The sequence below is a fragment of the Prionailurus bengalensis genome, chromosome A1 (genome assembly GCF_016509475.1).
Source record: "Prionailurus bengalensis isolate Pbe53 chromosome A1, Fcat_Pben_1.1_paternal_pri, whole genome shotgun sequence".
NCBI classification, from domain to species: Eukaryota; Metazoa; Chordata; class Mammalia; order Carnivora; family Felidae; genus Prionailurus; species Prionailurus bengalensis.
In genome coordinates, this window is record NC_057343.1 from 81,117,848 (window position 1) to 81,133,057 (window position 15,210).

The 15,210-nt window shown below is 52.2% G+C and overlaps 1 protein-coding gene across 16 annotated transcripts in view; it reads left to right on the top strand.

Annotated features, from left to right (window-relative positions):
- Window positions 1-10,359, top strand: part of ARHGEF7 (Rho guanine nucleotide exchange factor 7) — a 134,674-nt gene extending 124,315 nt beyond the window's left edge. For all 16 annotated transcript variants that reach the window (XM_043593601.1, XM_043596671.1, XM_043593173.1 and 13 more), the window contains 3 exons: window positions 6,363-6,462; window positions 6,723-6,777; window positions 7,818-10,359. In XM_043593601.1, coding sequence (XP_043449536.1) covers window positions 6,363-6,462; window positions 6,723-6,777; window positions 7,818-7,940 — 278 coding nt within the window. In that variant the 3' untranslated portion in view covers window positions 7,941-10,359. The remainder of the gene's footprint in view (window positions 1-6,362; window positions 6,463-6,722; window positions 6,778-7,817) is intronic.
- Window positions 10,360-15,210: the final 4,851 nt, after the last annotated feature.

A 15,210-nucleotide genomic window follows, 5' to 3' on the forward strand; every position in this document is an offset into this window, starting at 1 on the left:
TTGAGCAATCTTAAAATTAGAGCCCAGTATTAGCCCACGGGAGAGATGGGGTTTCTGCGTGGTCAGCCAGATAGCAGATGGAATTTTGGAAGAAACGGAACTACGAAGTTCATGAGTGAACTTAGAAGCAGTGGTTTTACTTTGTGTACGTACAGCAGTCCCCTCTTCTGATCATCATGTTAGAGTGTCCTTTTATTGCTTTGAGGCTGTGTCATTGTGCGTTGGCTGAGACGCCTTTGCCAGGCCTTAGTGACCGCGGGCTGCCCGTGTTGTGGGCTGCGCACAGCACAGCGGTGAGACGCCGTTAGTCGTTGCACTTGGACTTTTCTGCATTGCCAAGTATCATCGGGGTCATCTTCCTGAGCCATTTCCTTTCCTGTACGCCAGGGTTTCACCCTTCCTCATCCGTCCTCTGGTACTAGTAAAGCCACGTGGGCAGGGATTCTGCTGACGTTGAGGTCACTGCAGAACAACACCCTGGCTCTTTGTTGTTCGGGCTTGTTGTGAGTGTCTGGCACCATTGGCTCTCGTGACCTGGTTGGAAGTGTCCGTGCCACAGGCTGGAGGTGGCCCCTGGGTGGCAGTGGCGACGTGGCCCCCCGGGGGCCGGGACTCTCCCTCCCCCTGCGGAGCTTCAGTCGTGCGGAGAGGGAGTCTCGTTTGTGTGGCTCTGTCCTGGCTGCATGCGCAGTCGGTGCTCTAGCGTGAGGGTGAAGACCCTGAACCCACAGGTAGGTGAGCGCTGCCTCGGGCCTTGTGCAGGGGCCTCCGTGGTGTTGCCATTGAACTTACGCTTGCCACAGTATATAAGCTATATTAATTATGTGTTTTGCGTGAGGTTGCCAAAACACAGTAATGTGTAAATAGTGGTATGAGACCTTGAAAAAAAAAATCTATATATTGTGCTTTTTCTCTGTGAATGGGAAAGCCATTTCTGGTGGACGACTGCCATTTGAAGACTCAGTTGGATGTAAACCTGATGTTGCATTGTATTGTACAGTATGCATATTATTGTTTGTGGTTGCATATGGCAATGAAGTGTTTGTTTTATATATATGAAAAAAGACGTCTGTTATGTACAGTTGAAATAAATTTTGCATTTGCTAGCCTGTGGCTTTTAATATTTGTTACCTGGGGGAGGGCGGGGGAGTAGCCTAGCTTGTGACTCAGTGTGACAGGGCTGTTTTCCTGTAAGTTGTCTTCCAGAGGAAGGCCAGGTAATGGGACTCTTTGCTTCTGCTTTGAGAGAGAAATGTGCACTTTCTTAGATTAAATACGTTCCAGACAAAACGGGGTCACTCCTTAACACATTTTTATTTCAACTTTTTCCAACAAGTTTTCTATCACTGGAGGGTTTGTCTTCAGAAAGAAGCACTCTTGGTTTTTTTGTGCACAAATGGGGGGAAAAAAACCCCACCTAACTTCATTAGTGTTTTTTGCTTTTGCTTGGTTTCTTACTCCTTTTTTCCTTAGCACTAAGATCAATTTTAACTTTGGTTTTGTAAAGCGTATGCCCAGCTGGCTAAGCAGAGAGAGGAAGTGTCGTGAGAGGCTAGAGCAAGGCACAGATGGTGAACACCTGTAAATTGTTCCCTAAAAAGATGCCTCACCTCTTCCCAAGAAAAAAAAATTAGAATCCTTTGGTAGCCAGTAAATCACAAAGTGACTTTTTGGAAAGATTTTATTAAATAGGTTTTGAAAACCTGTAATATTTTCCTTCATTCTGAAAGATCAGTTCCAGTGGAGTATAATTAGATACAGATTTTTAGAAAGATTATGAATTTAAGAAGTTACGGGAGTTCGGCCACAAACGTACCAGACATCTGGTCAGATGGGCACGTGGTCTCTTTTTCTGGCGAACTTAACGCTGTTTTTAGGCTTGTGATGAAGGCCGGCCCAGCCACGCGTGCACACACACACAACCCACCGTGTGTCCTGGAGTTGACCCAGCCTTGTGTCCCAGCAGGTGGCTCTCCAACAACCAAGAGGTACCCTGGGCTTTGAGCCCCCCACCCCCACCCCACCCGCTATGTGCCCCAGGCCGATCCTCTGTCAGCGCCAGTGCTTCTCAAAGGAGGATCTGTAAATGTTGCAGGGGGCAGGGTTCAAGTTGTCTCCAGCTTCTCAGTCATGCCTCTCAGTGAGCAAGCTCCCGCCCATCTCCAGCTGCGTGGCGCAGGGCGACCCCTGCTGGGGGCAGTGTGCAGCTGCCGTGGCATGTCTGTGGGCGGCGGTGGCCGGGGCCCAGGCAGCTGCGGACGTGTTTTTGGGAGTCCTCCGGTTGGGGAAACGCTGGGTTGGTGCCAAGTGTAAATTGTCATCTCATTGTCTTCACGCCTTTACTGAACAGCAAAGCCAACCGGCACTCGCGTGCGTGTGATTATAGAGGCAGACAGGGCCAGAGGCTAGGCCAGCACTACTCGTAAAGAGTGACACGGAGAACTGCAGTGGTTCCGCACTCCGATGACGTTAGGAAGTGCTGAATTAAAGTAAGTGGGTATTTTTACTGCAGACCTTCTGAAAACCTTCACCGTGCTGCCTGTGCCCTGTGGACCTTTGAAGAAGGGTCTGTAGCAGTCAGCAGTTTCCAAAATGACATGTGGCAGAACCCCTGCACTAGCCAGTGGAGGAGGGGCGGCAAAGTATTCCCCAAACTGAGAAGGCACTTTGAGGCTGGAAGGGGAAGCAGGTGACTCCACACTGTTTCCACAGAGCGCTCTTGGGGGTGGGGGGGCCCTTACTGACGGGGTGCTGCATGGCTACTCCGAGGAATCCAGGCCTCTGTCCACAGGTCGTATAGAGCAGAGGTCCTGGTGCCACCACCTGTGTGCCCGACAGGGGCGGGTGCGGGCGGGGAGAAGCTTGTCCACTCTGGTCAGGGCACGCATCACCCCCGGGGACCTGGTCCGGCACAGTAGCCTAGGGGGAGGTCATGCGTGGACACGGATGAGATAGTACCGTCCGTGCCCATACCCTGTTAACCTTCTGGAAACACAGAGTTTGGGAAATAGGGATCTTGAATGTGCAGAGCCATCGTGAGCACATTTGCCTGGGTCTCAGCCCCTGAGAGGGTTTTAAACAAAGTGACAGAACGGTCTTTGTGAGTGGTTGTTTTTCCAGACTAAGTAATTCAGGGAAAACATGTTGTGATACATGTAAAAATACTTCAGTAATCTTTGAGATATTAAATCTACTTTGTAAAATTTGGCTATTGCTATAGAACAGACTTAGTTATAAACCTGGCTGGGGAATATTTATTGTTTAACTTTCTGAAAGACTGAATTTTCTGTCCTTTGAGAAAAATGCTACATTGAAACCAGGCACATTGTTGGCATCCCTGGATTTCTTTGTAGGCCAGTAAATAACCTTATTATGTCTTTATGCCTCCCGGCTCACTGTCAGATCCATACATGGCATTTTTCACACTAGCCTCTTTCAGGAATCAAGCAGTTAGTACGTTCTGCTGATAACACATTCTCCAATGTAAGTTTTTATAATAAATTCTGGTGTGCTCTCAGCATATTTCCAAAAATAACCATCACATACATGTGAGTCTCGTACCAGTTCTCCCGGGCTTGGTCCGCTGATGTAGTGTCGTTCTGTAACGGAAGTTACACTTGTCCTGGTACTCGTGCGGACAGGACAGTGCCCGCTGTCCGGCCCATGTCCTTACGACACAGATGCCTCTGGTTTTCCCTGCCGTTTGAACGTGGAGTGCCGCGTATGCCTCACGGAGCAGTGCCCAGGAAGCTGGGAGATCCAAATGCCTGGGGAGAAGCACACAAGAGTCGGGCTTCCCAGAGTGCTGCCACATGTGTCATTAGCTTGTCCACGTGCGGAAACGTGCTTCCAGCCGGTGTGACGGCACCCAGCCACTACCTGTTTTGATTGGACTGTGGCACAGGGCAGGTGGCAGTGGGGACACTTGGCAGGCGACTGAGTTTTCCGATGACGTCTTTTCACGGCGAAATTCACTGAAACCATCGGTTTTCCACGTGTGTGGTACGCACACTCGGCTTTTTGTGAACCCTTTCCTGTTTTTGTGGGGAAACGGCACGTGAGCTAGCCCTCCCGATGCTCACGTGGGTCCTGCTGCAGCTGTGTCCGAAGCGCGGGATGGCATACGGCGGCCTTCAGAATCTGCCCCTCCGCTGGTGCCGCTCAGCTCCTGTGCGGCCTAGGAACGGCCTAGAAGAAGATAAGCCTGTATTGTCCCATGCGGCCCAGAACGGCCTAGAAGATATGCCTGCAGCCCCTCAGAGCCATGGCGCCGGGAGCAGGCAAGACCCCAGGAGGTGGATTGTCGTCAGCATGGCGCTGTGACAGGGCAACCCTTTCAGGGACCGTGTCTTGAAGGATGTCACCCTCTCTGAAGAGTAACTCCCTTTGCGGGTGGGGGACTGCGACGGGGTGGCGGGTGGCCCATCGGTGAGGGGTACGACATAGCCATGGGGGTGCAGGCTCGGGGTTTGCAGGGAAGAAGCATAGCGGACAGTCGTGAAATTGTACAGACGCTTGCTGTGGCTTGTGCCCAAATCTTCCGCACTCTGGCTAGAATACTGAAGTGCTTGACCCCCCCGAAGGGCCGCCCTCTATTGGTATAAAAACAGTATGCGTGTTGAAGCTCGTGCTGTGTAACCCAAGATGGTACCTGCCTGCCTGGAGTTCAGTCTTCTCATGCTTGAGATGACCGAGGAGGAAGAGGTCTGCATCCTAGTTTAGTTCAGTTCCTGCTGTCACGGTTTCACCGTGTGCTTGGATTCGACGCCCTTCTCAGTCTGGGCGATGGGGACCAACGTACAGATGGTGGCAGGGAGAGTCTAGGCCACCGCCCCACGGCTGGGAAACTCCCGCCCTCCTTCCTGTGGCGTGCCGCAGCGGAAACGATACGGGAACCCCCTGGACGGTGGGATCCTCTCGTGAGCACTCTTGCTGTCAAGCTCTCATGGTAATAACTCCTGCTCCGAGGAGCGTAAGCTGACACTGAAATGCTGGTGGACTATTCCTTAAACCCCGTCCTGCACACGTGGGTATTCTCCTGAACGTTCCCGTGACGGAAGGGCACACAGCCAGCCGTCCCACGGTTTGACGAACTTTCAGGAAGGCGGGCTAAAGGCGAACCAGGAAGAAGCAAGTTGTGCCAGCATCTCCGTAATTAGCACATAGCACATATCAAGTGTATTGTTTTCATATTTTTTTTTAAGTTTATTTTTTATTTCTGAGAGAGACAGCAACCATGTGAGCAGGGGAGGGGCAGAGAGAGAGAGGGAGAGAGAGAATTCCAAGCAGGCTCCGTGCCATCAGCACAGAGCCTGACTTGGGGCTCAAACCCACAAACCATGAGATCATGACCTGAGCCGAAACCAAGAGTCGGATGCTCAACCGACTGAGCCACCCAAGCGCCCCAAGTGTATTGTTTTTATTGAAGAGGTTTTGCAGGTGTTTGTGTTCTGTGTTCTTTCCTCAAATATTTGTACCAGTATTTTTCAAAAATATATATAAGTGTTACAGTACTTGTTATAGATAAGAAAATACTATCTCAAGGTTTGTTTTTTTTTTTTTGCGTCCTTAAAGATCTGAGTCTCCTTTCCTACCTGTTCAAAAGCTGGGTTTCCCAATTTCTGAAGTACCCATTTTGTAGCATGCGTGTATCGAGACAGGGTCCAGGCAAGCTGCACTGCTGGGCACTGGTTCAATGGTGCCAGCTTCCCTCCAGCATCGTCTGTGGTTTACCACCTTATGTTTGGAAAAATGTTTGTGTGCCAGGGAATGGAGAATAAGTTTTCATGCAAGAAGTGATAAATCTCACTTTTTATAAACCATGTGCCCTAATCTTTATTTTTAACTGTCACTGTAGAGTTAAATGTTTCACCAGTTATTTGCATTTATAAACACCCTGTGTGCATGTATCATCTGACCCATCTTTCTAAAATGCCCAGAATGAGATGGCTCACAATCAGGTTAATTTGGATATTCCCCCCCGCCCCCCAATTCATTTTGATATTTATTCCGAAATGTCCAGGGCACTATGGTCAGAACCTTTAACTTACTACCTGTGGAAGATTTGGAGATTTAAAAGATCCATAATCCTGATTCAGGAACCAAAGCTTAATAAATCGCCAGAAGGCTACTGCTTCCTTTCCTCTGCGATGCTTTCAGCACGAGAAGGACTGGGTTTGCTAGACAGAAGTGGAGAAAATTGGCAAAAGTTGCCATTCCCTATTTTATGTAGAGGATTTTTAATGTACAGTCTCTGGAATTTCATGTTAATGTTGACATAGTGCTGTAGAGTCAGGTGTCAAGTTCTGCCATGTGCTCACCTGTGGGCTTTGCTTCTGTTTTTTGTGTTTTTGATGATCTAGGCTCACGCAAAGAATCTGCTCCACAAGTTTTGCTTCCAGAGGAAGAGAAAATCATAGTTGAAGAAACTAAGAGTAATGGTCAGACAGTGATAGAAGAAAAGTAAGCCACGTTCCAGCACTTTAAAGTGGGCCACGCGGGCGTGGGGAGGGGGCGGATGGCGAGGAGCCCTGGAGCCGGAGACCTTTGAGGGCTGGCCCTCCTGGTGTCCTTGACAGAGTGGCATTAACTCTAAGCAGGCTGTTGTAAAGTGGACGGAGTTGGGTATTTGCCGAGGAGGGTCCTGTCATGCCTCCCGGTAAAGTGCTTCTGTGTCCTTGCTCCCACCCTCGTTTGGGTGTTCATCCTGTTCTCTGCTTCAGGAGTCTTGTGGATACGGTCTACGCGTTAAAGGACGAAGTCCAAGAGTTAAGACAGGTGAGTCATAGCCAGCCTGTTGACCTTGTTTTTAAAGGAGGAGAAGGGGAAACCACCACCTGCAAATTAAGGCCGTTTGTCTGAACGTGAAGTAATAAAGAAGGGAGAGGTCCTTTCTCTTAGAATTCCAGCAGATCAGTTTGGTCTTCTGTGCCTGGCACAGACCCGGAAAACCGAATTTTTTTCAAGTATTTTTTTTTTTTTTAATGTTTGTTTTGGGAAAGAGCAGGGGAGAGGCAGAGAGAGGAGGGAAGAGAGCCACACTGTCAGTGTAGAGCCAGACATGGGGCTCAAACTCACAAACCATGGGGTTACCACCTGAGCTGAAGTTGGACGCTTAACGGACTGAGCCGTCCAGGTGCCCAAGGAGATGAATTCTTAAAGTGACCTGTTTAAAGGTTTTACTGTACAATTTCCATCATAAGTCATCTCAAGTTCTATTGGAATAATTGTTTAAAATACCTAAAATTCCTACTGTGATTATTCTTTGCCACTTGCAGGTGTGACACATGGTCCTTGTTCTTAAGAAGTCAGGTGAACTTGGCTAAGTGACCCAAGTATATTTTGTGTATTTGTGGAGAAGGTTCACTGCACGATGGCTCTGGTCTCCAAGGAGCGCGTTGAGCCCTGCGCGTGGGGTGGGGGCTGGGGTGCGCAGGTGCTTCTTCCCCGAGTTGGAAGGGAGGCCCGGCAGCGGTCCACCTGCGTGTGTGCCTAGGAGTGATGGGGTCAGGGCGAAGGAACGCAGGGGCCGCCGCTGCTGCCGTTTTTCTAGTAAAAGGTTGTGAGATCATTACAGATGTGGGAAGACGCACGTTCCTCTTGTTACTTTCAGCCGTTGTCTCGTGGTCTGTCAGGTGGAGGTTGTCTGGATGGATAGTTAGGACCGTTCTTCCTTCTGTGATGGGTCTTGGAGACCCATCACAGGGGTGTCTGTGCAGGCGTTCGGGCGGTGCTGTTGAGCCTGGTGGATTCCAGCCCGGGATTGCCCTCTTGTGTGCCCGAGACCGCCAGTCTCCTGTGGTCTGCTTCATTTACAGGATAACAAAAAGATGAAGAAATCTCTGGAGGAAGAGCAGAGAGCCCGCAAGGACCTGGAAAAGCTGGTGAGGAAAGTTCTGAAGAACATGAACGACCCTGCCTGGGATGAGACCAACCTCTGAGGAGCATCCTTGCCTCTTCCCAGCGAGGAGACCAGGCCCGGGTGAACACGCGGGACCGCGGGGGCAGGGCTGGACAAAAGTCATCTTGCTTTCTGTGCACGGGAAAGCTGGAGTTGCTCACACAAAGAGAAACGGTTGCACTGTTCCCGAAGAATCCACACGTGAGGTGTAGACCCTGAGGGCGGGACTGCAGTAATTTTACTCTGTTAACATCTCAATTACCTCATTTTGCAATAAGTGCAGTGACTACAAATCCTGGTGTTTCAGGCTTTTATTGAGTATATATAATTACACGTGTTTCTTGTAAATACTCCATTTTGAATGCACATCCACGGTGGTTCCATCTGGGCTGATCACCTGCGCTAGAATTCCCTTTCCACTAACCTTTCTGGTCCTGTGAACAAGATGTGCTCATGGAAAGCAGGGGCGTTAAAGGTGCCTGGTACTTTGCTGGATGCCTGGTTTGCTCTCTATAGTCCCCACGTGCTCTAAAAAGACCTTCTGCTTTGGTAGGCCTAAGTAATTAACCTTATTTGTGTCTGCAAAGATACCTTAATATCCTCGAAAGTCTTCTGTTAAAGCCGTTTTGTGTCACTGACATGTGTTGGGCCTGAGTGAGGTGCCCGGGCTGAGTGAGAGAGACGCCAGCTTCAACCACAGATCCCAGGAGGTCCCCACACACTTCCATGTCCAGCTGCTGGTGTCCGCGCCTTTCTGTCTCTGGAGAACGGCGGCCCGTCGGCGTGCATTCACTGCGCTGGGGAGAGCAGACTTTCTTATATAGGCTGGTTTAATAACATGAAAAAGTGCACTGTTGTGTCCTGCCCACGAGAGAAAGCTTCACAAGAACCTGTAAATAAACTATTATTTATTACGTATCTCTGAGGCCGATGAAGACACACCAGGGATGCTGTGGGCTGACATGGCAGGTGGCGGTTGGGAGTTGTCAGGCCACTTTGAGCTCTGTTCACCAGCAGCATGCAACGAGCCTTCAGTGCTCACTGGGAAAAAGAAATGTTTCCCCCTTTCAGTGAGAATAAAGCAATATAAATCCCGCCAAAGCGATGAAAGTTTAAATGTGGGTCCATTTCCCCCTGTACCTCCACAGCAGAGGAGACGGGCAGCCTGCCCAGCCCCAGCTCTGCTGGCCTCTCTGGGCAGGGACGAGGGAGCCTCAGAGCCCCTGGGCAGGAACCGCGGCCATGGAGGCAGGATGCCCACACTATGGCAATGGCTCTCTGCTCCCCTCTTCTCAAGAGGTCAGCTTTAATCGACAGAAACTTTTTCACAGAACCAGTGTTAGGTCTTTCAAAACAGCAGTATCTCTGTGCATTACAGACTTCTCAGAAATACCCTTGTGGCCTCAGGAGTGACTTGGGCCTCGCGATCTGTGGGTCAAGCCACCCTGTAAAGGCTTCGGGATCTTCTGATGCCTTTGAACTGGGTGGCTTTGGAACCTGGCTTTCTGCTCCTCCAGGCTCCTGCTGAGCACTGTGCCCCTCCCCCCCCCCCCCCCCCATCTGCTGCTGGAGGGCAGTGGCTTGAGCTTGGCCCTCCTGGCTGTGTGCCCAGCAGGTGTGTCTGTGGCTCAGCATTGACCTGCCCATGTGTGGCCTTTCCAGTAGAATTGCCAACTTCTTGCACTTAGCATTTTGTTCACCAGAGCTAGGAATAGCAGGGAGAGCCTGTTTTTTGGTAAGCCCTATTTCACAGGAGTCTTTGGTGACGCAGAAGACCTTTCTTGCAGTGGGAGACACGTTGGAGTGTGCCCAAGTGTGCAGCCTTGAACTCAGGGACGGCCTCTGTCCCCTGCTCTCTCCACCTGTTTCTGATGGGCGATGTTGCTGGCAGCATCCCAGGAGGGGTCTCTCGCCTGCCTTAGCCTCACCGAAGCCTTGAGTGACACCCGTTTCTTCCCCATCCCTGCCCTAAGGGGAGAGGCCCATTCTCTCCTCTTCTCGCAGATCCAGGATTTCACTAAGCTTTTTAGGGAGCAGAGAAAATGTGTCCGAGAGCAGTTCTTTCTACAGACCTTCCTTATTGTAAATAGGTTGTTTACGTTTCTCTAACCTTCCAAGGGGCTGGGGGTTGAAAGGCGCCCTATTTACCCCAAGGGCGAGGACACGACACACTTCAGTTCTGCACGATGTGGAGATGTGGGTCAGACACCGTCCTTTGTGCTCGTGGTGTCTGCCTCCACGCGCACCAGGCGCTGGGACGTTGGGCGCCTCCAGCTGTGTGTGCACTTCCCGCTGCCCTCCCGCCCCATTTCTCTAGGACACACAGCATCCCTGGTGACTATTGTGGGGCCATGTCCTGTAAATGCCACAGAGTGTCCTGGCATTGACTATTCCTTCTACATCGTTGTAATTATTAAACTGACTTTCCTTAAGTTACAATATCACTTTATCTTCCATGATGTGTTTTGTGTTTTGTTTTTTGGTGCATGTTACCTTTATGCTTTCTTCTGACTTAAATTTTTTTTAAGTTTATTTCGAGAGAGAGCCCTCGTGAGCAGGGGAGGGGCAGAGAGAGAGAGAGAGAGAGAGAGAGAGAGAGAGAGAGAGAGAATCCTAAGCAGGCTCCACACTTCCAGCACGGAGCTGGACACGGGGCTTGAACTCACAAACTGTGAGATCATGTCCTGAGCCAAAATCAGGAGTCAGGTGCTTAATCGACTGGAGCCACCCAAGCACATCTCTTCTGACTTAAAATAAATTCTGGTGTAAATTTTTGATGTTGGAAAAATCATGTTTGCCTTAAAACCGGTGGCTTGGGAATATTTGAAGAAAAGTCCTGTTAGGAAAAGGAAGGTTGTAGGGAAGGAAGGGGAAGGAAAAGCATCATGAGGCACGGCCCTTCTGTCTGTAGAAGGACTTTTCATCTTCATCAGAAGGAAGGGGCTCGGTGATCCCCCCTCGTGGGTGGAATGGGGGAAAGTGTGTCTCGGGGTTCCTGGGGGTCCTTACACTGGTGGCCTGTGGACAAAGGCAACAGAAGCAAGTTGCTCGTGTGCTTGTGAGCCTTGCCCTGCCCAGACCCTTCGCCCTGGTGGCCACTCCGTCCAGGCGAGTGGCTGGAGCCTGTGTTCCGGGAAGACAGCCACACCGGGAGCAGGTCGAACGCCCCCTGATGCTGCTGCCTCCCTCTCCGAGCTCCCACCCTTGATCCGAGGAGGTGAGCCGTGCACATCTCCATCACCACAGTCTGTGAAAACTTTGTCAGGTGACTTGGCAAACCCTACTTTGTCCTCTTTCTCCCAGATTCTAGGGAGACCAGTGATGGCACGTGTCCTGCAGAAAGACCGGTTTTTCTTGGTGCTGGTGTAACTTGCATCACCTGTTAGCTCCCAATTTCTTTGGCGCTCTGATACTTCCCCGGCCCCTCAGAGGGCAGGCCACCACTGCAGCCCTGAACCTGGCACACTGCAGCCAAGAGCGGTGGCCGGGAACCTGGCCATCCACACTGGACATGGGGCGTGAGGACTAGGTGAAGTAGCCACCGCCCAGGGGGGTCCGTGCACCGGGCGAGGCACACGGCCACGGCCACCTGGGGTGCCCGGCCACCAACGTGGTGTCCAGAGTTTGGAGGATTTCCAGTTTTTCAGGCTGAGATGGGACCTTGAGAAAGTCCCTTGTGTTGATTTGCATTATAAATGAGCTGCGCTGGTATCTCTTATTCAAGTTTTTCTTACCGGGGCACTTGTATATACTTGCTGGTCTTTATGAAGTCCCTGCGTGGGGAGAGACGCAGGGGGCACGAGGTAAGAAGCGCGCAGCCCCTCTCCCGATACTCTCGCCTGCTTCCACGAAGGTAACCAGTGTGATGGGTTCTTTTGGGCAGAGGCAAACCTGTGGTGTTTGTGCGATTTTGTTCCCCGCAATGAGAGCACGTTGTGTTCGCTAACTGACCTTTTTCTTAAATCCATGTGGGAAAATAGTGGCTCCCGGTACCACATCATAAAAACTTGCAGGTGTAGTAAAGACCTAGGTAGGAAAAAGAAAACTTGAAACTTTCAGAGTACGGAACTTTTATGCCTTTTGCTGGGACTGCCTTTTGTGGGTAACGAATCCCCAGTATCTATCCATTTTGGGGAGTGTGGGCTGCCCGTGTGGGGCAGCCGCATAAATATCCCACTGGTGGAAAGCATCAGGTTATTTCAGTGCTGGGGGGCGGGGGGGGCAGTTGGTATTGCAGAGGCTCCGGTGAGTATCCTGTGTGCAACCAGGTAGGTATTGCTGTACGATTTATTTCTAGAAATGTGTGTTTTAATTTTGATGGAATTTGCCAGAGTCCCAGAAAACATTTTAAGAAGTAACGTTCTTGACGATACTGCACTTCTAGTTTTTCGAAAAAAGGAGTCTCGGTCTGAATGCTGTCTGCAGCCTTTCCCTCATTACTGGTGTGCACACACCCATGCCGTGGACTCCCCGTGGACTCCTCAGAAAGGCAGTTGTGGCAGTGCACACCCGCTGGCCACTGGCTCGTAAAGCAAGTGGAGCTGGCCTCAGTGTCCCCCCGGGACCTCCTCTCTGGCTCTGCTTTTCCCCCTGCAATTCTGCAAAGCAAAGGTGCCCGGCCCCGACTGGGTCGGGCAGGCTGCCTCTCTCTCCAGCTCCTGGGTGCTGGTGCGAGGCGTCCAGCCCAGCTCCGGGCAGAGGGGACAATTGCTGAGGCAGTGCTCCGGGCACTGGTTGGTGCTCTGAGGGCTTGGAGTGCGGTGCCTTGGGGGGCGGGGGGGGTCGGGTAGCCAGCAGGCTGGTGGCCTCGTGCGTGGTTCTGTGGGTGTCTGGCGTCTGCTTCGTGTCCAGTAGCAGGGGAGAACTGGGCTCAGCTCGGTGCTGTCAGTCACGAGACACACATTGATTGCTGTGCCTGAGGCTTTCTTGTATGGAGCCAGTCAAGCTTACGGAAGAGGAGAGTCAACAGTCAGGGCCCCCTGAGACTACTTGCCATTCCCTGTACCGTGGTCCCCTGGCCTTGCCGTCATCGTGTCTGGAGAGCAGTCGGGAGGAGAGGCCAGGGGACCCTCCCTTCTGGCCCTTCAGTCCCCAGGGAAGCCCTGCTTCCCTCGTAAACACAGCAAATTGCATCGTTTATGTTTTACACATGCTTTTACAAAGCTGCTTTAGTTGTGCAGTTTCCTTTTTGGCCACCAGCCTGTTTCTCTTTCCCCTGGGCGGATAGACCTCTCAGGAGACCCTGATGGGCTCTGTCCCCACTCCCTGTCCTTGCCCACAAGTGATGCACAATGTGGCAGGGCTGCTGCTCCCTCAGTGGTCCTGGCTCCCCCTGCCCTTGAGGAGGATTCCCAGAGTGCCCGTGCCCACCCAGCTGAGCTGACTTGGATCCTGTCCTAACCACCCCCCCCATTCCCACAGTGCTGCACACCTCCCCCGCCCAGTCTTTACGCCCCCCCAGGTTGGTGGCATCTGTCTGAGGCACTGGCCCCTTCAGAGGTGGGGCTGGAGTGATGCTGCTGTCGTAGGTTAACCAAATCCCATTAGAGCGTTTGTAAAAGGCTAGTAGTTGAAGTTCTTGTGGAAGTTGTAATGGGCCCCCATGGTACTTTTCCTATGTCAGAAAACCCAGGACAACACCCACATTGTCCCACAGGAAGACCTCACAGTTGACAACAGCAAGTGTCTTTCTCTTAGTTAGAATAAAATCCGTTAAGGGCGGTCGCTACTTATCCCGGGGAAACAGGACTCAGGGTAATGGGCAATGCAGGCCACGCTGGCTGCTCCCTTTGCCCAGCCTGTGCCTTCCATGGCCGCACATGTCATAGCCGACACTCGGCTAAGCAAATGAGCTCCATCCACACTGTTCAGCCGCCAGGGGACCAAGTGCTGAGGCGCACCACTCCCTGGATGAAGCTTGAAACCCCGTGAGTGAAAGACACACGCCCACAACCGTGTGCTCTGTGCTTCTGTCGGTAGGAAACCTTCAGAGGCAGACCTTGCAGACAGGAGGTGGAGCCTGGGGGGAGAGGGAGCCTCCCTGAGCTGATGGAACCATTCTCACGTGGGTGGTGATGGTTGCAAACTGTGAATACGCCCACTGCAAGTGGGTGAAGCGTGTGGTACGTGAATTACACGTGGGGGGTGATGGGCTAGCGTGTGGGGCTTCCAGAAGCCCTGCCTGACCCTCAGGACCCCAGATGTGGGCACTACTGTTCACTGGGCTTCAGCTATGCGTCAGTCACTGGGTCCTGACCCTCGTGTTACAGATGAGGAAACTTACAAGGAGGGGGACCAAAGCCTGTGCCCGCCTGGTGTGACCCCACGGGCTCACCACAGACCCCCTGCTCTCCAGGCTGCTCTCGCTGGGGGGCTGGTCTCCTTGCTGAGGCCTTCTCCCTGCCGCCCTCGTGCTCCTAGGTCCATCCCGTGCTCTGTGGCGGCCTGGTGGTCATGGTTTGCCTTCTCCCAGGTCTCCCTGTGGCTGGGGCCTTGACACTCCCTAGCTACTGCTCTTGGGGTCACAATGGGACAGGTCCCAGCACGATGCTTCCCTGACCCCCTCCCTTCTGGTGGCAGTTCATTGCCCCGGGCTCAGCCAGCACGGCTCCCTAACCTCACAGGGCTAGCTGTGGCCTCCATGACCCTCCTGCCATGTCCTAGGGCTTCCTTCCCACCTGCCATCTGCTAGCACCCAGCCCTCCCCAGTGGGTCTCTGCTCCTCACTCCAGGTGTGGGACAGGGACAGGACGGTCACCTGGGCCTCATTGCTGGTCTCACTTCTCTGGGCTGGGCACAGGCCTCCCCTTCTCTCCCACTCTTCCCAAGCTCCCACCTCCCAGGCCTCATGGAGGTCCTGTGGCCCCAGCAGGTTCCTTCTCCAAGGCACTCAGATGGCTTTCCACCCCACCATGGGACCTCAGCCCCAGCTAGATTCGTCCATTTGGGTCTTTAGGTCCCTAAGTGCACAACCTCCTGGTTTCTCAGATTGGCCAGGGGTGCCTCACCCCGTGGACTTTGCACTTGCTGCTTCTTCAAGCTTTTGCACACTCTCCCTCACTTCTCCCGAAACTCTTCAGACACCACATAAGCCCGAGGCCACCCGCTTGCCCTGTGTAAGCAGAAAATCAGTCCTGACTGCGCTCTGCTGTCTTTTTCTCTGTAACACGTCTGATCTGATGTGGTCTGTCTCCTTCCATGGGCTACACATCCCTGAGGTGGGGGGGTTTATCTCAGCAAATGTGGACACCCCAAGAAGGAGGACCCAGGAGTGCCAGCAGGATGCAAACCCGTGGTTCAGAAGCCAGGCC